Source organism: Lepidochelys kempii, chromosome 18, assembly GCF_965140265.1.
Source record: "Lepidochelys kempii isolate rLepKem1 chromosome 18, rLepKem1.hap2, whole genome shotgun sequence".
In the NCBI taxonomy this organism is placed as follows: Eukaryota; Metazoa; Chordata; order Testudines; family Cheloniidae; genus Lepidochelys; species Lepidochelys kempii.
Window position 1 is genome coordinate 6,749,651 of NC_133273.1, and position 20,030 is coordinate 6,769,680.

Genomic DNA, 20,030 nt, shown 5'->3' on the forward strand with positions numbered 1-20,030 from the left:
CAAATTAGTTTATTTTGCCTGTAAAGGAGGATGGTTAAGAGTGTGTTAATTTGTTTTGCTGAGGGATATGGCGTTAATTGCGGTGTGCTTAATTCATGCTTCGAGCTGTTAAGGTGGAAAGTTTAAAAATCCAATCCAAGCAAGAAGACAGGCTAAATCTGTCTTAAACTGATTAAGTTGCTTCTCCCAGAATATCCATGTGAAGAAACTGTCATTTAAGATTTACAGCTGCAGGTCAGGTTTATTCCTAGCTTGTTTTTTTCCCCTGTCAGTGGCATGACTAACTCACAGTGGTGCAGCACAGGTTGGGGTGTGTTTAGTTATGTGAGATGCTGCTTTGAAAATCAACTCATCACAAACAAAGTTTCATAATGCCAGTAAGAGTTTGTTGTACTGTTTCTTCTCTGCTGATATAACCATTAAAACATGTTGATTTACAACTAAATAGAGCCTTTACACTAGGTTTGGTACTTCTTTTTGCTATGTAGAAGGATACAACAGTATAACTATATACATTTATTTAAGCAATTATGTAGCTTAATGTTTTAGATTCTTATTAATTGCACATTTTTAGTATGTTAGAAAATGGTGACTGATACTGCTTATTTACTAAATTAACCTTTTGCTCATGATTATGTCAAGCTGCATTAGGATGATAACTGGAATTTAATTAAACACACACAACAGCATGTAAAATATTTTTATTAAACAGAATAGTATATGACCTATTGTGCCATATTTATAAAGCTTGACCTCAAAATGGATGAGTTTGCTCTGATTCTTTACATAGCAAAGCAGCCTTTAACTCAGTTTTTGATAGAGGCATATGAATTCAGCATACTTTTTTTAATTTAAAAGATTTAAGAGATTATAATACATTTAGGATTTAAAATATTTTGTATTAAAGTCAGATTTAATTTTAAACAGGTTTATTTTTGAAAAGAAAAACTTTTCATAGTTTAACAAAATAACTGCTTTGGAAACACGCATCTGTTTTGGCAGCACCTACTTCATGTTTTGGACAATCCTATTTCAAATTCAGCTCCAGATTTTTTATCTTCTGAGCCTGAAATATTCTGAGACTGCAAAGTCAGTTTTTAGAAATAGCACTATTCAAATTCTGGTACTTTAGAAGCAAATGATTTTTAAGGTAAGCTTGCAAGTCTGCAGTATAAACCAGAATATAGTACAGGAGAAACTTGGGTACTTGCAATGGTTAATCCTGATTTGCACAAAAGACCTAATGGCCTTTCCCATTGCTCAGCAAAGATTTAACAGTGAATGAGAAGGTCCTGTATTCTTCTTTGAGTAGCCTCTGTACATGGCCACTTGTGGGATCAAGATGACTGTACTGTGAGCATAGTTATTTGGTGTCACTGACTCCTTCCCATCCCTGAGTCTTCCAAGGGTGTAAAAGGGTGAGTGACCCCAATGAGCATGCAGCTCCTTAACTCAGATCAGATGCGTTGACTTTGGTTCGTCCCTCATTGTTTTTTCTTTCATTCTGTCCTTTGAAGCTTTTTTTATGCTTAGATTTTTTTAGTTAGATTGCCCATCATTCAGCTTTGAGAGAGAGTAAATGAGGGGGTGGCAGCAACCTGTGCAGAATGGACATTACCTGGACTTGCAAAGGCGGGAGAGGCCACCTCACACCCCTGCTGATGGGGTGGCTCTTTGGGGCCAGTTGTCTAAGGGCTCGTTTATACTTAAAACGTTACAGGTAACAGGTTGTGGAAGGTGCAGGATGTACGTTACTCTGTAGAGCAGGGGTCGGCAGCCTTTCAGAAGTGGTGTGCCGAGTCTTCATTTATTCACTCTAATTTAAGGTTTCATGTGCCAGTGATACATTTTAACGTTTTTAGAAGGTCTCTTTCTATAAGTCTTTAATAAATAACTAAACTATTGCTGTACGTAAATAAATAAGGTTTTTAAAATGTTTAAGAAGCTTCATTTAAAATGCAGAGCCCCCCGGACCAGTGGCCAGGACCCGGGCATTGTGAGTGCCACTGAAAATCAGCTCGCGTACCGCCTTTGGCACGCATGCCATAGGTTGCCTATCCTTGCTGTAGAGGGTACCTGAAAGAGCTTCATTTGTATGATGTGCTGCCCAATAGAACTGATGGAAGAGAAGATCCCATGTTTGGAGATGCAGCTAGAAATTATGGTTGAGTTTAGACAGAATTTCAGAAGATGATGGAGAGAGGAGGTTGAAGAGAAAACTCAATGCTTGCAGATGCCTGCTGGCCAAGAGAACTGTGAGGGTAGACCGCTGGATGAAGAAAGTGGCCCATGGAAGAATGTGACTACAAAAACAAGGCATAGGAGAAGACTAGCTAGCAAGGGAGAAGTAGAGCTGAAGGACAGGTTTTGCTCAGTTAGAAAATGAAGGGGAGAGGCAGACAGTAACAAAAGAGCAAGGAAGACAAGTAGAATAGCTAGTCCTACAAGAGGCGATCCAGAATTCAGAGCTCCAGGACGATAGAGTATGACTTGCAGAAGATTGCAAGTGAGAACAGATGACAAGAAGACTTGCAGCCAGAAAGAACAGAAGAGGGAGGACTGGAGACTCACACCAACACCAGGAAGAAACAGTCTACACAACTGGGGACTCCCTACTAAGAAGAACAGATAGGCCTGTCACCAGATGGTGTGCTGTCTGCCAGGACTAAGATATGAGATGTGGACGTGAGACTGAAGAGGATCCTAAGGGGAGCAGGAAAGAAACCATTTATCGTCTTTCACATGGGAACAAATGATGCTGCTAGATTCTCACTGGGACACATCAAGGAATACTGCACCAAGCTGGAGAAGATGCTTAAGAAATGGAGGTTTAAGTGATCTTCAGTGGGAGATCTTCAGTGTCCATAGAGGAGGAGAGCAAAGGAAAGACCAGATTATGATGATCATCAGATGGCTCAGGCAGTGGTGCTACAAGGAGAGCTTTGGGATGTTCGACCACTGGGAGCATTCACGGACAGAGAGCTGCTCTCACGAGATGGACTCCACCTGAGTAGAGAGGGTAGTAGACTTCTGGGATGGAAGCTGGCAGAGTTGATTAAATGAGCTTTAAATTAGGAATTTGGGGAAAATGTTTTGGAGGTGGTCATATAATCCCCATACCTGATTATAATATTTAGCAGGAGGGAAATCAAGTAAGCGGATAGAGAGAAGGAGAATGGACAACAAGAGGAAAGATTATTACTGTCCTTGGTACTGGCACTGGCAGGTAGGCTATGCGGGCAGTAAAATGATTGTGCCTTGTCAGATGAAGAACCTGGGTAAGGCCAAGTGAAACAGCTAAGATGTCTGTACTCCAGTGCAAGGAGCCTGGGTTGCAAACAGGAAGAACTAGACCTACTGGTGCAGGAGGTGAAACCAGATATTATAGGGATAATGGAAATGTGGTGGAATAGTCGTCATGACTGGAGTACGGGTTTTGAAAGGTATGTGCTGGTCAGGAAAGGCAGAAATAAAGATAAACATGGTGGAATAGCACCGTATGTTAATGATGAGGTAGACTGTAAAGAACTCGAGAGTGACGGAATGGAATGTTTGGGTCAAAATCATTTTGGAGAAAAATGGAAACAGACTCCCCTGGAACAGTGCTTGGGGTCTGTTACAGACCCCCAGGATCTGATTTGGATATGGATAGACCAATGAAAGAAATACTACTGGGAATTGTGTGATTATGGGAGACTTTAATTTCTCTGATATTAACTGGAGGACCTCATCTGGAATACTGCTTGCAATTCTGGTCTCCTGTATTTGAGAGATGAATTCAGACTGGAACAAGTGCAGAGAAGGGCTGCTAGGATGATTAGAGAAACAGAGAACTTACCTTACGAGAGGAGACTTGGAGCTTGGGTTGTTTAGCCTAACAAAATGAAGGCTCTGGAGAGAGATGGTTGCTCTCTATAAATACATCAGAGTGATAAACACTAGGGTGGGAGAGGAGTTATTTAGGGCCAATGCTGGCACAAGAACAAATGGATATCAACTGGCCTTCACCAAGTTTAGTCTTGAAATTAGATGAAGGTTTCTAACCATCAGAGGAGTGAAGTTCTAGAAGACCCTTCCAAAGGGAGTAGTTAGTGCAACCTAACTTGTTTCAAGTTTATGGAGGGGATGATACGATGAGGTTCCATACTATGACACATGACCTTTCCACGATTGCTATTAGAAAATATCTCAAACAGTCAGAGATGGCTCAGAGTCTAACTGATTATCCTATTTGGGGTTGGGGAGGAATTTTCCTCCAGGTTAGATTGACAGTGACTAGAGGATATTTTTGCCTTTCTCTGTGGCGTGAGAGAGTGTGTCACTTGCTAGGATTATCTGGGTACATCTTATTTATTCATTTCCCTACCATTGCAGGGGCCTTGGGCACTGGTGCCCCTTAGTCCCTCTTATTCTCTGCCTGTGGCACACAGTCTAGTCTCCAGTGGGCTGTAATGCTTTGGTCTAATTTCAGTTGTTGGATTTAGTGTGTGGATGGTGTTGGTGGCCTGTGATATACAGGGGGTCAGGCTGGATGATCTGTTGGTCCCTTCTGACTTTAGAATTTGTTGTGCATTGACATAAGTTAATGGTAATGTAAGTTCTGTAAAACTGGATGTTATGGAGAGTCATGGCTACATATTCAAGGCTGAAATCAGAATTCCACTGAAGACCTCATGTCCTCCTATCCTGTCCGGTATTCAACACTTCTGCCTTGAAATTCATAAAGTTATTGCGGCTGTCATTTTTATGATGGGAGATCACAATTTAGGAAGCAGGCAGACAGAGTTTTGGCTGAAGGTGATTCCAGGTTTATATGGGAATATGTAGAAATCGGGGCCTTATCCAAAGCTGCTCTAAAATCTACCATTCTTATTCCTTAACCAGCCCTTCTCAGAAATGCTATGTACTGTGAAACCTTGTTGGTTTCCTGTAAGAATAATTCTCTGTGGAGTACTGAGTACTCCTCTTGGGAACTATCTGCCTAGTGCACAGGGCACTTGATTTGCAGCAGTCTCTTGAGAACTGCACACTTACCGGTAATTCTTTTGGATTCATCTTGAAATTTATAGTGAATCAGATTTAATGTTCCTAAGTAAAATCACCATTTAGGGTCTTGCTGTCAGTCCACTTTGTGCTATGTATAAGCTTGTTTCCTGTCACGCTGTCTCTCTCCCTATATACAGATTGTCTATGCGGAGAGGCCTCTAACTGACAACCACAGATCATTGGCCTCGTATGGCTTGAAAGATGGGGATGTGGTGATTTTACGGCAAAAGGAGAATGCGGAGCCACGGCCTCCAGTCCAGTTTCCAGGTGAGAAACTCTTCAGACTAGCTCGTTGGGCTACCTGCTGTTGGCTTGCAGCCCCCCTTGCTGTACCCAGAAGATTACCTTTAAATTGTGGCTGTTTAGCCTTTTAATGCTCTGGAAGTTTTATTTATTGATGTGTGTGAAACTTAACTAATGCTGTCCTGTCAAGGATCTACTAATGTATGAAATTTAAAACGTCCCCTTTTTCAGAGAGTTAATAACTTGGTGATAGAACATTTACTTGGGGCAGAAAGTTGGTTCATTAGTAAATAAATACACCAAAACACTACTTTATATGTGTGTAACACATTTCATACAAGTGCTTGAAAAACTTCACAATAGCCATCTTCATCAGGAAAAACTGTTTTTGTTTGGGGGTGGGCTTTTTCTTTGCTTTGGTTACTTAAAGGGTTTACTTCTTGCAGTGATGCTTTAGTCCATGGGTAGGCATGATTTAGTTTGCTGTTTGGGGGTGGGAGAAAAGTGCCCAAAATAATTTGTTCATAAAAGCAGCTTCTGTGAATGCATGTGGATTTTTATAAGGCTTCCTGTTCCCTCCCATTCAGTATAATGGTGCAATAATAGGCAATCTGTGCTGCTCCGACACATTAGAGGACTGTTGCAATGTGTGCTCCGAGTACATCTCGTGACTATGCACAGAGAAGCTGAATCTTAGCAGACCAATTATGTGATGCAATATTTATTCAAAAGATTCCTCAAGCCCCATAGTATGGAATTGGAGTCCTACTTCCCCCTTATAATTCTTAGTCCTAAGAGTTCCTGTTATAATTGTATCCCTTAACAAAGGAAATGTTGACCGCAGCTTATAGCAGGGGAATGGCTGTAAAGTCCCAGCTCTGCCTCAGCTGGAAGATTGGTGGCTGCAGTGCAGGGCTTCAGTAATATTTTTTCACTACCATATCTCCTTTCATCTGAGGAATTCAGAAGTGCTTTACAGGCGCTGTTAAGCCTCACAACCCCCTTGTGAGGTAGATTGGTGGTATGCATATCTCAGAGTTGAAAAATTGTGTCGGAGGGGGTTAAGTGAGTTTCACAGGAAAATGGGCCAGATATGTGACTGGTAAATATGTAATGGTATTCCTAACCCACTAACCTGAATACGTTGGTAACACAGTGGAGCTCAGACATGAATTGCTGTGTAAATGAAATACTCGTGTAGCATGTTCAGCCATTCCACCGCTTCTGACTGCATTGTCCACAGCAGCTGAGAAGGTGAAATGGTCAAACTGTTACCTCATTTTCCCTTAAGGTCTGCCCAGGATAGACTTCAGCAGCATTACAGTGCCTGGGACATCGGCCCAGCTGCAGCCACAGCAGCCGCCAGCGCAGCATCCTCGCCCATCGCCCCCGGGTACACCACCGTCCCTGCAGGGCTTGGACAATCCGACGTTGTTACGGGACATGTTGCTTGCCAATCCCCACGAGCTGTCCCTGCTGAAAGAACGCAATCCGCCCCTGGCTGAGGCACTGCTCAGTGGAGACCTTGGTAAATTGGGATTTGGAGGCGACTGGTTCTTCCTTGCTTTGTCTGAGGCTGTTGCGTGGTAACTTCTGTCTGTGCCGAGTCCGAGTACAAAGTGGTCACGGGTGTTCAGTCAGTTGGATTGCTCACAATGGCTTCTTAGTGAATTTACTGCGGACTGCACTGGAGGTGGAATTCCCCTATCCCCAGAACAGGAATAGCCCTCGCTAGCAACAGCTTTGTAAGCTTCCTCCGTGCAACTCTGCGGATGTGCCTTGTCCCCTTTCTTGGAAGGACCAAATCTGGGGGGTGAGATCAGTTTTTAGGACCGGTTCCATCCCTGGCCTCTGTACGGAGCATCCTATCAACTGTACCAATTACTGGTAACTGTATTACCATCCCTAGTTCTCTACGACCCAAACAGAAAATAGCTCATTTTAAATCCCATCCTACCTCCCTTGCAAAAGCCTGGAAGATATTAATATTTCGTCACTACAGACATGGACTTAAAAAAAAACCTAAATAAGAGAGGCTTTGTATCTCAGTGGCAGACACCTAATCTGGCAGCCCTGTGGTCACCCTGGGAACCAGTAAACAGTGTTTGTTTCACTATTCCTTTTGAAGAGTTTCCTTAAATGTCTTTTAAAAAATTGTACATTTGGCTTTTTTAGAAACAAATTGTTAAAATCCTTCTGGGTGCTATCTAAGATGGTGGTGCACTTGGCAGACTTAGTAGTATAATGCCCTCCACACTCTGCTGGTGAACACTTGGTCTTTGCTGCTCACTCCTCGTTTCATTTGAGCTTTATTTATTTTTGCAATAACATAGAGCTCATTTAGTATGAAAACAGATCATTTGCAGACATTAAAATGCATGGCTATAAACCCTTACTAGAGATCCATTTGTAGAAAACTGTTTATCAGGAGCTTGGTTACTAGTGTGAAGGTTTGGGAGAGATGATGGAAGGAAAAAGCACTCTATAGAAGAGCCTCCCCTAGTTTTTCTCCTCTTGAAAGACTGCAGGCTGGTGACTTCTCCCAGTACAGGAAGGCTGGAGGAGAGAGCTATGTGTTTGGTTTTTTTTAAAATTCTCTATACTGATTTTATATATATGAACAGTTGCAAAGAGAGAGAGAACACAGTAATGTACAATACTGCATGCCATGTTACTAAAGCATACAATCCTTTACTTTCCATAACAAGTGTCTTTTTATTGGCCCTCTCTTGAGCCTCACAGTGTGTCCCCTGTATCGGAGAGCTTGTCACAGAATCACGTGAGATGTTCTTCCCTCCCATCCTAGGATGAGAGCACTGCTTCTAGAGCTCGCCGCCCTTGATGGTGCAAGGATGCTCTCAGTGGTAATGGTGCAGAGCACGAACTACAGGGTCCCAGGACTAGCTCATCTGCCACTTTCCTTGTCTAATCTGTACAGTAAACTCTCATAATTCAAAATTGGTACAGCACTGTGCATTCAGAAGGGTGGATTATCAGGTTATGCTGTCAGAATTTGCCATCAGCATTTGGGCAGATATCCAGATCTGCTCTCACAGTAGTGTCCAAAATACATCAAGCTTCAATGCATATGTAATTGTGTTAGATGCATTACAATACATCAGAAGGCACCAGCTATACAGAGCATGGAGCCATGGAAATCGAAGCATCGGACTCCTTGCTGAGTAAATAAGTTTTCAAGACCAGGTGTATTGGGAACCACTGCATTTCCTGAAGTGAAAGCACTAGCTACTGTTGACACAGAACTGTTTTGATTTCTGCATGCAAGTGGTGTTAAGAATTAATTTTGTTGTGTACAAACTTTGAAAAACCATGGCTGAAATTTTGGTATCTAGAAGTTGTGCACCTAATTTATTTTATTTTTTTTCAAAAGTAATCACTTCTTAACTCCCATTCAGTGTAGATTTAGGCATCTAACTGTAAGAACTCAGATTTGTAAATCTTGGCCTATGTTGGTTTTGAAATAAGACTGTTGTTTGGAGCCTGCAATGTCATAGAACTTTGACTTTGCTCAGATGCAAAATTAATCTATTGCCAGTAAGTTCTGCTGCTGTCTTTTTGGTGGAACATCTGATTTTGTTGGCAACGTGGTCCAATGTACAGAGCAGCACACTGGGATTCAGAAGACCTGGGTTACATTCCTGGCTATGCCACTGACTCACTGTGACGTGTAAACCAGCTGACCTTGGTGCCTCCATTTCCTCATGTAAACATGAGTATGGGTAATGACGTCCACTCCTGCAAGGCTCTTTGAGATCTGTGGGAGGAATGCTAAGCGTTAGGGTCGCTGTGACGTCCGTTTCTCCTAATTGAAAAAAGTGTTTGGCTAAAGATGGTTCTACATACGAATGCATAATTTAAACTAGAAGCTGGAATACAAATGTTGAATCTCTGACTCCTATTCTCGGTGTAATTTATTTGCTGCTTTTGGAAATGTTCTTGCATGATATCACTGGGTAGGTCTTGCTGCAGTAAAGCAATGAAAATATTCTTTAATAGCAGCTCTTTGATTTAAATGTTATGGTGTCTCTGCACATTAAATCCATTTGCAGACAATGGAAAGATAAATGTAGGGTAACTTCAGGTCATTCAGAAGCTGAGAACTCTGTTATGTCTACATAGGCTGTTGGGCATCAGGCCCAATGCGAAGTAGTTCAGTCCACGGAGATGGGAGGCAAGGGAGAAATCTCAAGTGATTACGTGATCAAGCCCGTGAGTTCTGTCTGTGCTGGCTGGTTTTTCAAGTAGCCCTGAAATAGAGCCCACTGCTGATTGCACTGGTCACTTTACTTTTCAACAGTGGCCAATATTTTTAAAAGACACTGTTTTGCTACAAGTTTAATAGCATTTCATTTGTAAGAGTAATTTCCAGTAAAGGGTGTCTGTGCATCTAACTATGGTGTTTGTATCTGTTTTTGTTACTGCAGAGAAATTTACCAGGGTGCTGGTGGAGCAGCAACAGGACCGAGCCCGCCGGGAGCAGGAGAGAATCCGTCTGTTTTCAGCTGACCCTTTTGATCTTGAGGCTCAGGCAAAGATAGAAGAGGACATAAGGTAGTAAACCTAAGTCTAAGGGAGAGCTCTGGACCCCTTTGTGGGACCCTATTCCAGTTGAAAATGCATTTTGGGGGTCTAGTTGGAATCAAGAGGGGCAGGTAGATCCAGCATTGTCTCCCATTTGTTGACTCTGTCACTTCTTTTGGTGGTGTGGTCTCACCCCCACAGCCATCGGAGTAGAGGCAGTCTTGGTCATCTCTCTCGACACGGGGACTGCACTTTCCCCAAATCCAGTCATAGTCTTTGTTCTTTTTCAGGGACCTTTCCCAATTCTGCAGTGCATCTCCATGAACTTGCCAGTAGAGAGCACTGCATAGAAACTGCTTAACCAAAATTCCATGGAGACCCTGCAAGTAGCTGCCTGGGATATATTGGATCCCCTCAAACCTGAGCACCAGGACTTGCAAACGTAGCCCCTAACCCATGTCTCCTGCAGGGCAGTATCACGTTGTTACCAAGCAGGCTGCATCTTCTTGTTGCAGTCCATCTCTTTTTATATTTTGGGTATGTCTACGCAACAAAGAAAAAACGTGACTTGGGCTGCAGGGCTGTTTCACTGCTGTGTAGGCTTCTGGGCTTAGTTCACAGGGTCCTAGAGCTCGAGCTCCAGCCCGATTCTGGACAGCTACACAACAGGCTATGCAGCCTGAGCCCCATAGTCCCTGATCAGCAGGCACAGGCCTGCCACAGGTGTGTAGTTGCTGTGAAGACATACCCATTGAGGCTTGGTCTACACTTAAAACTTACACTGCCATAGCTCCCAGTGTAGATGCTTCTGACAGAAGAGTGCTTCTTGTCAGCATGGCTAACATTTGGGGATGTGGTGTTTCTACACCAACAGAAACTCCTCCTGTCGGTATAAGCTCTCTCTCCCCTGGGCGGCTGTAAGTTTGGTAGTGCAGACATAGCCCAACTCTCTGGTTAGTTGCGGATTTCAAGCATAATCATTGTCTGAAAAGTGATTCTGTAAAAATGGCACCTTGCTGTCCCAGGTTTACTTCCCCTTTGTATCTTTTGTATGTAACTGCAGAGTCTGTAAGTCCGAACAAGGCTTCTCTCATTGCCAGTGCTACAGGCTCAGCTAGGTGCTGCCTGTGGGAGATGAGCTCTGATTCTTATGTTTCTTACATCATCGACAATAAATTCTTGTATCGGAACACAGTAAGCGGTTTTGCTGATGTATGAAGCAGAATGCCTTCATAATAGGTTCATATTGGTTGTGCAGAGTTGGCAGTGCTAACACATGCATTAGTAAAAGGGAAAATAATCATTTATTATATTGTAATGACTACTAAAGCATTTTGCACTATGTAAGTGTTAAGTATTTTTCAGTATTTCACAGTGCTGTTCAAACACTGACTAAACAGCAGAACATCCCCATGAGCTATTTAAGTTGTGTTGTTATCCCCACTTTTATAGATAAAGGGAAACTGAGGCAGAGAAAGCGAGTGATTTGCCCACAGCTAGACAGCCATTTAGTGACAGTGGGGATTAGAACCTGGGAGCTGATAGTTCTCAGTTTTGGTCTCTGATCACCTGACTCATGCCCCTCTCGATTCGATTTTGTCCCCATGAAAAGATGGGTTGGGAGCAGATGCTGTGTGCAGCATAATAAATGCCACATTTTACCGAGCCACTTTTCTAATCTTTTTTTTTTTTTTGAATGAGCGGGGAGGAAACCAGAGCGGTGGTTGCTGTAATCAGTCACACATACTACTTGCTCCTGACTGACTTAATCTTATATACTGTAAGAGAGCCCAATATGTGTTGGTTTGAGCTATATTATGAGTAAATAAAGCCAGGGCAGCCTAGTGGCTGTGCAATATGCTGCTTTGCAGTAATCCACCTTCAGTTCCCAAGCAGCCACGTCTTAGAGCTCAGCATATTTCTCTCCAGTGTCCCCTTCTAGAAGGTGTATGGAATATCACTGACTGCCTCCAAAGGGAGTTGCAGTCAGCCCTCCTGTGGTGGAGGGAGGGTTGCTATACGGTAGGAAAAGAGCAGACATCTTCCCTCCTACTGAAAAAAAGGGAAGCTATCTCTTTAAACTAGAGACCCTTTTATACTGGTAGATGAGCTATTTCCAGCAGGGTAGCTGCAGATACCCAGCATGCTCAAGGTTATGGCAGACACGGAGCTACATTTCATTTGGCTTTATCTACCTTGCATTCCTTTTTGTAGCCTTGAATTTGTAGAGAGACTTTGCGGTGTTATCACTGCACTCACAAGAGTTTCATGTATCTAGTCCCAACCCTGATACTTGCAAAAGGGAAGACGCTACTGAAATGTTATGGCAAGCATTTAGAAACATAACTTTTGGGGATCCTAGTTTTGTAGCAGAATGACTAATATATGCAGTCTTTTGCCCCTGAGTTCTTTTTGTTAACTCTGTAATGACAGGTTTTTGTTGTAAACAGAGAGTCAGTTGCAGGTCTCTAGGTGCTAAAGTGCATCTGACCACTTTACTCCAGACTGCTGCATTGGGTCTCTTTAAGATGCTACAAGGAACATTCTTTCCTTCCTGCTTGCAAGCATCCTGATGCCTCTGGATTAAGGCAAGATCTTTTGCTAACATCTGCTAAGTAGGCTGATGTTTAACTGCTGAAGTACGCCTTTCACAAGCTCTTCATGACTGGTGGTAGTGGGGACAGGGAAGATGACAAATCTGTTTGTAATCCTTGTAAAGGGGGAGGCTTTATAAATATGCTGTTTCTGCTCATGGAAGGCATGATTCCAGTTTCTGGTTTTCCTTTAATTCAGGCAACAAAATATTGAAGAGAACATGACAATAGCTATGGAAGAGGCCCCAGAGAGCTTTGGCCAGGTGGTGATGCTCTATATTAACTGCAAAGTCAATGGACATCCAGTGAAAGCCTTTGTTGACTCAGGTGATTCCCCACCACATCTCCCCATTTTAAATCTCTTTATGCTCTCCCTGCTCCCCCTTCTCCTGGCTCTTTAAAGGAAATCATGAACCCCACAATAGGTCAGTTTATAGCATTCCTTTCCCACAGTAAAGAATTGTGTTACGAGATTTAAAAGGATCTAATTAAAATCTGAATGTACTTTCTGTCATTATTCAGCCTAATTAAAAATATTTGAGATGTGTGTTGTGGTTAAAACATGACTGGGAGTCAGAATTCCTGGGTTCTAATCTTGCCTTTGCTGCTGGCCAGCTGTGTAACCTTGGACAAGTCACTCTACCTGTGTGTCTCAGTTTCCCTAGCTGTAAAACTGAGATTTTCTTTCCTTTGTTACACAACACTTTTCATCTGTAGATCTCAAAGTGTAAGTATTCAGCTTTATTGTAACTTCCATAGCCATAATGACCTTCAGGTGGTGGTAGGTGGACATGTGTATACACACAGAGCCATGGTGTAATCGAATGCCTTTGTGCCATAATGTAATTCCCTGCTTGCTACTGAGTCTTAGATTAAAATCTCTGTACTAGATTTTTAAACTAGCCCTTGGTTGTTTTTAAATATTGCTAACTCCTCTTTTCTCTGGTGCTAGGTGCCCAAATGACCATTATGAGCCAAGCTTGTGCTGAAAGGTGTAACATAATGAGACTGGTGGACCGGCGCTGGGCAGGCATTGCTAAGGGTGTGGGCACGCAGAAAATCATTGGCAGAGTGCACCTAGGTAAGTAGTGATACAACAGGATAACTTTACCTGTAATGGCTGTGGCTCTGCTTGGCGCCAAAGAGTCTCTACTTTAATACTGTAAACTTTGGGAACTGCTATAGAGTGGCTTACGAGTTTATCAAGATCACATTAAGCTCACCCAGAGACACAATAACCAGGATTGCATCATGTTAAATGTTTTCATACACTTATCCTAACACTTTAATTCTGGTAGGTCTAGAGTCCCCATACAAATACAGAGGAAACCTTGATTCCTGGTGCTGATGGGTTATAAATAGCTTTATTCTTTGGTATGAGGGATCAGGATGGGGATAATGGGCAGTGTGAATTGTTTGGGGCAGAATTCCAGTGCAGCTTAGTGTATCTCATTCCGCAGTGAGGAGAGCACTTCAAGATATGTGTTCTTGCACAGGTTTGTCTGAAGAAAATGCCATACAAGGAAATATTATCTTCATTGTTTAAGACATTGACTATGAATTAAAGCACCAAAACAAAATTCCACACTCTGAGCAGCTGCATGCAGCCTCTTTAGCTCTAGCTTGAGGGGTTAGTTGATCAGTTCCTACTGCACTGCAGATCCAGTCAGCTTTTAAAATAATGGAGGGGGAAATATTTAGCCACTGGGGGCTAGCAAACTCCCGATAATCGCCAGGGCTGGCTTAGAGCAGACTTTTCCACAACCAAGTCTATGTACATTGTTCTCTGATTCCATAACTTCCCCACAGAGGCTTTGTATAATTTCCCTTAGATAGAGAGATACCTATAGTGGAATCCTTGTGCTGCAGTGCTTGAGCACTTCTTGAGGCTGGAGGGTGGGTAATATGGTGTTTTCTGTGTGCTTCAGCTCAGGTTCAGATTGAAGGGGATTTTCTGCCGTGTTCTTTCTCTATCCTTGAAGAACAGCCCATGGATATGCTTCTAGGACTGGATATGCTTAAGAGACATCAGGTAATTGAATCAATTGGTGCTTGTTTTGCAAACAATCCTTGGCTCTTTCGTAAGTGCTAAATGTAAGATCTTTATCATCCTTATGAATTTTTTAGGATTAAAAACTCTGAAGAGATATGCCGACATGGTTTTCCCATAGACTGGGGGGAAGCACTTATACCTTGTAGGTTGTAAGTACTTTGTATCTTGTCCCAGCCTAAAGGTCTTTGCTCTGAACTCTTGGTGCCTGAAAATCCTCGGAGGTCTATACCTGAGCAATGTTTTAATAAAGACTCTGGGAAGTCCTCACTTGTAGCTGTAACCCTAGTTAGGCTGAAGAGCAGAAGGACCATAACTATTCAAGAGCTGATTAATAGGAGCCGCTGTAAGAAGCCCCTTGGCATATTGAAGGGGCAGGCTGCTGAGCTATTTCTACCCAGCACGTGTTTTTAGATCTACCAGTTGTTAGCACCTTCTTAACCCTTCTTCGTCCAGTTAATGTAACCCCTTGATGATTGGAAGTGACATTTTTCTAGTGCATTGTTAAATTAGTGACACATTAATGTATTCTGGTCCTGTGTTATGACTGACCGTTACCAAGACATCAATTGCACGTGTACTCTTTTCCCAGTGTTCCATTGATCTCAAAAAGAATGTACTAGTGATTGGCACCACTGGATCTCAGACAACTTTCCTTCCGGAAGGGGAGCTCCCAGAGTGTGCAAGACTGGCATATGGGCCAGGACGGGAGGACATGCGGCCGGAGGAGATTGCAGACCAAGAACTGGCAGAAGCTCTACAGAAATCTGTAGAGGAAGCAGGTACCACAAGGAGCCAAATCAGAGTAACAATCTGCAGAGTGCTATCAGTAACATGTCAGCTCTGTCTCCTGTCACTAGAAAGCTCCTCACTTTTCTCAACTGTTCTAGCACATCTTACTGAATGTAATGCCAGTGATGAGCAGGGGGATTTTACCCTCTCTTGCAGAGCCTCCTGATTGCTGCACTCTTTTCCTTGGGACATCTAAATCAAATCTCTCTTCGTGGACAATACAGGCCGATGGGATGCTGTGCCATTTTAACTTGGTCTTTCTTTGTGGTTGACTAGTAGCTCTCCCATTCCTCCCTGCCACCGTAGTCCATTAATCTTGTTGTTTTTAATGTACAGCGAGGGGACAATTTCAGTTAAGTGATATTTTAGCCATTTTAATCGGGGGGTAGGGAGGAGGACTTGTGGCAGCAGCCATGAGCCATGCTCTAATCTCCACAGTCTATACAAATGCTAAAGAAAAATTGTAGTGAGCTGTTACAGAATTGTCAATTGACATTTATTTGCGCTGTAGCTACATAAATATATGAATTTTCTAAACTGTTTTTAGAAATACCTATACTGCTTCAGAAAGAACGAGGAGGAGGGTATAAGTAGGGGCATAGCGAGCAGATCGAGGGATGTGATCGTTCCCCTCTATTCGACATTGGTGAGGCCTCATCTGGAGTACTGTGTCCAGTTTTGGGCCCCACACTTCAAGAAGGATGTGGATAAATTGGAGAGAGTCCAGCGAAGGGCAACAAAAATGATTAGGGGACTGGAACACATGAGTTATGAGGAGAGGCTGAGGGAGCTGGGATTGTTTAGCCTGCAGAAGAGAAGAATGAGGGGGGATCTGATAGCTGCTTTCAACTACCTGAAAGGGGGTTCCAAAGAGGATGGCTCTAGACTGTTCTCAATGGTAGCAGATGACAGAACGAGGAGTAATGGTCTCAAGTTGCAGTGGGGGAGGTTTAGATTGGATATTAGGAAAAACTTTTTCACTAAGAGGGTGGTGAAACACTGGAATGTGTTACCTAGGGAGGTGGTAGAATCTCCTTCCTTAGAGGTTTTTAAGGTCAGGCTTGACAAAGCCCTGGCTGGGATGATTTAACTGGGAATTGGCCCTGCTTTGAGCAGGGGTTGGACTAGATGACCTTCTGGGGTCCCTTCCAACCCTGATATTCTATGATTCTATGATTCTAGGACTTGCGGCACCTTAAGGCTAACAAATTTATTTGAGCATAAGCTTTCGTGAGCTAAAGCCCACTTCATCAGATGCATGCAGTGGAAAATACAATAGGAAGATAGATAGATACAGAGGACATGAAAAAATGGGGGTTGCCATATCAACTCTTAACGAGACCAATCGATTAAGGTGGCTATTATCAGCAGGAGAAAAAAAAAGTTTGTAGTGATAATCAGGATGGCCCATTTCAAACAGCTGGCAAGAAGGTGTAACTAACAGTAAGGGGAAAATTAGCATGGGGAAATAGTTTTTAGTTAGTGTGATGACTCATCCACTCCCAATCTTTACTCAAGCCTAATTTAATGGTGTCCAGTTTGCAGATTAATTCCAGTTCTGCTGTTTCTCGTTGGAGTCTGTTTTTGAAGGTTTTTTGTTGAATAATTGCGACTTGTAGGTCTGTAATTGAGTGTCCAGGGAGGTTGAAGTGTTCTCCAACTGGTTTTTGAATGTTATAATTCGTGACGTCTGATTTGTGTCCATTTTTTCTTTGGCCAAACCAGACAGTCTCTATGTAAATGTACATGGCAGAGGGGCATTGCTGGCACATGATGGCATATATCGTGTTGGTAGACGTGCAGGTGAACGAGCCTCTGATAGTGTGGCTGATGTGATTAGGTCCTATGATGGTGTCCCTTAAATAGATATGTGGACAGAGTTGGCAATGGGCTTTGTTGCAAGGATAGGTTCCTGGGTTAGTGTTTTTGTTGTATGGTGTGTGGTTGCTGGTGAGGATTTGCTTCAGGTTGCGGGGCTGTCTGTAAGTGAGGACTGGCCTGTCTCCCAAGATCTGTGAGAGTGATGGGTCATCCTTCCGCATAGGTTGTAGATCTTTGCGCTGGAGAGGTTTTAGTTGGGGGCTGAAGGTGATGGCTAGTGGCGTTCTGTTACTTTCTTTGTTGAGCCTGTCCTGTAGTAGGTGACTTCTGGGTTCTCTTCTGGCTCTGTCAATCTGTTTCTTCGCTTCACCAGGTGGGTATTGTAGTTATAAGAACGCTTGATAGAGGTCTTGTAGGTGTTTGTCTCTGTCTGAGGGGTTGGAGCAAATGCGGTTGTATCTAAGAGCTTGGCTGTAGACAATGGATCATGTGCTGTGGTCTGGATGAAAGCTGGAGGCATGTAGGTAAGCATAGCAGTCAGTAGGTTTCTGGTATAGGGTGGTGGTTATGTGACCATCGCTTATTAGCACTGTAATGTCCAGGAAATGGATCTCTTGTGTGGACTGGTCCAGGCTGAGGTTGATGGTGGGATGGAAATTGTTGAAATCATGGTGGAATTCCTCAAGGGCTTCCTTTCCATGGGTCCAAATGATGAGGATGTCATCAATGTAGCACAAGTAGAGTAGGGGACGAGAGCTGAGGAAGCGTTGTTCTAAGTCAGCCATAAAAATGTTGGCATACTGTGGGGCCACGCAGGTACCCATAGCAGTGATGGTATCTCGGAGCTGAAATATTACTTTACTCAGCAACTCTGAAAATCTGATTTCCTGTTTATTCAAATGAGGAGTTACTGTATCCTAACCTACATCTTCGGTGTTAAAGGTGATCTGCAAAGGGGAAAAATAATGAGCTTGTGCCCCTTCTTTTACTGCTTTACAACATAAGAGAAGCCTTAAAGTTTTCAGGTTCCGGTCCTGTCTAGGCTGGAAGGCCTTGATGACTGGAGAACTAGCGAAACGGGACTTGTCTGCACTGCAGATGCTCTATAGCGTCAAAGCTGTGATGCTACAGCTGTGTCACTATAGCGTAGATACTTGCAGTGATGAAACGAGTGTTTCTATTGCTGGATCTAATTCACCCCCTTGACACGCAGTAGCTAGGTCAATGGAAGAATTCTTGTGTCAACCTAGTGGTGTCTGTACTGGGGCTTAAGTCAGCTTATAAGAATGGCCATACTGGGTCAGACCAGTGGTCCATCTAGCCCAGTATCCTGTCTTCCAACAGTGGCCAATGCCAGATGCTTCAAAGGGAATGAACAGAACAAGGCAATTACCAAGTGATCCATCTCCTGTTATGTATTCCCAGCATCTGGCAGGTAGAGGGTTAGGGACACCCAGAGCATGTGTTTGTGTCCTGACCATGTTGACCAATAGCCATTGATGGACCAATCCTCCATGAAATGATCTTACTCTTTTTTTGAACCCAGTTATAGTTTTGGCCATCACAACATCTTCTGGAAACGAGTTCCACAGGTTGACTGTGCACTGTGTAAAGAAGTACTTCCTTGTGTGTGTTTTTAAACCGCTGCCTGTTAATGTCATTGGGTGACCCCTTGTTCTTGTGTTAAGTGAAATCTTTTTTCCAACCTGAACAGTCCCAGTGTTTTTCATCTCTTCTCAGATTGAAGTTGTTTCATACCCTTAATCATTTTTGTTGCCTTTCTCTGTACCTCTTTCCTTTTCTTTTTTTAAGATGGGGCAACAAGGATTGTGTGCAGTATTCAAGGTGTGGGCGTACCATGGATTTATAGAGTGGCATTATGATACTTACTGTCCTGTTATCTAGCCCTTTCTTAATGATTCCTTCATTCTGTTAAGCTTTTTTGACTGCCACCGCATACTGCCACTGAGCGGATGTTTTCAAAGAACTATCCACAATGATTCCAAGATCTTTCTTGAATAGTAACAGCTCATTTAGACCCTACAAACTACGTTTCTCGTGGGGGGGCTGGGATAGTGAGTTTCACACCCCAGAGTGATGTAGCTAGGTCAACAAACGTTTTAGGTATACATCAGGCCATGGTGATGGTCTGAAAGCAGAAGGCTGAGCAGTTAGCCAGGCTGTTTGAAACTTTGTAGTTCTGTTTTTGTTAATGCATCTTTTACTTCAATGACACAAGATATGAATGAAAAAACTTTAAGGATTCAGCATTCTCGCTCCAATCAATTAAGGTGTTAATAGCTCAAAATATGTATCTCTTGGGACCTCCCAGTGGTCTGTGATCAAAATCCGGGAAGGCCAAAATTTGCACTCTTGATTCTTCAAAGGTGGTAAAGGAAAAAACCTTCCAGTCCTTTATCCATGATTACGATTGAAAAATGAATTTGTGCTTTTTTTTTAAAAAAAAAATCCTTGTGCAGGTCAACCTTAAAGTAATGGAGATACAGTGGCATATCTGTAGCTGTGCTGCTGTCGCCCCGGTAGTCCTGTAGTGCAGACGTGCCCCTAGTCTACAGACAAGTAGAGAGAGGCATAAATCATAACGCTGGATCCAGCCTTGCCATCACCAAACCCTGGCAAACTCTAGAGCCAGACTTGGTGTCGCAGGTTCATCTCATTACCTTCAACAGGAAATGTAAAATAATATTAGTAGGGCTGTCAAGCAATTTAAAAAAAATTAATCGCGATTAATTGTATGGTTAAAAAAATTAATCATGATTACACGATAATAGAATACCATTTATTTAATATTTTTTGACGTTTTCTACATTTTCAAATATATTGATTTCAGTTACAACACAGAATGCAAAGTGTACAGTGCTCACTTTATTTTTTATTACAAATATTTGCACTGTAAAAAACAAAATAGTATTTTTCAGTTC

At 42.7% G+C, this 20,030-nt stretch overlaps 1 protein-coding gene across 5 annotated transcripts in view; it reads left to right on the plus strand.

The window, feature by feature from the left end:
• Nucleotides 1-20,030, plus strand: part of DDI2 (DNA damage inducible 1 homolog 2) — a 38,731-nt gene that overhangs the window by 9,418 nt on the left and 9,283 nt on the right. For all 5 annotated transcript variants that reach the window (XM_073317051.1, XM_073317055.1, XM_073317056.1 and 2 more), the window contains exons 2-8: nt 5,184-5,313; nt 6,581-6,817; nt 9,735-9,861; nt 12,625-12,752; nt 13,378-13,506; nt 14,354-14,457; nt 15,068-15,257. In XM_073317051.1, coding sequence (XP_073173152.1) covers nt 5,184-5,313; nt 6,581-6,817; nt 9,735-9,861; nt 12,625-12,752; nt 13,378-13,506; nt 14,354-14,457; nt 15,068-15,257 — 1,045 coding nt within the window. The remainder of the gene's footprint in view (nt 1-5,183; nt 5,314-6,580; nt 6,818-9,734; nt 9,862-12,624; nt 12,753-13,377; nt 13,507-14,353; nt 14,458-15,067; nt 15,258-20,030) is intronic.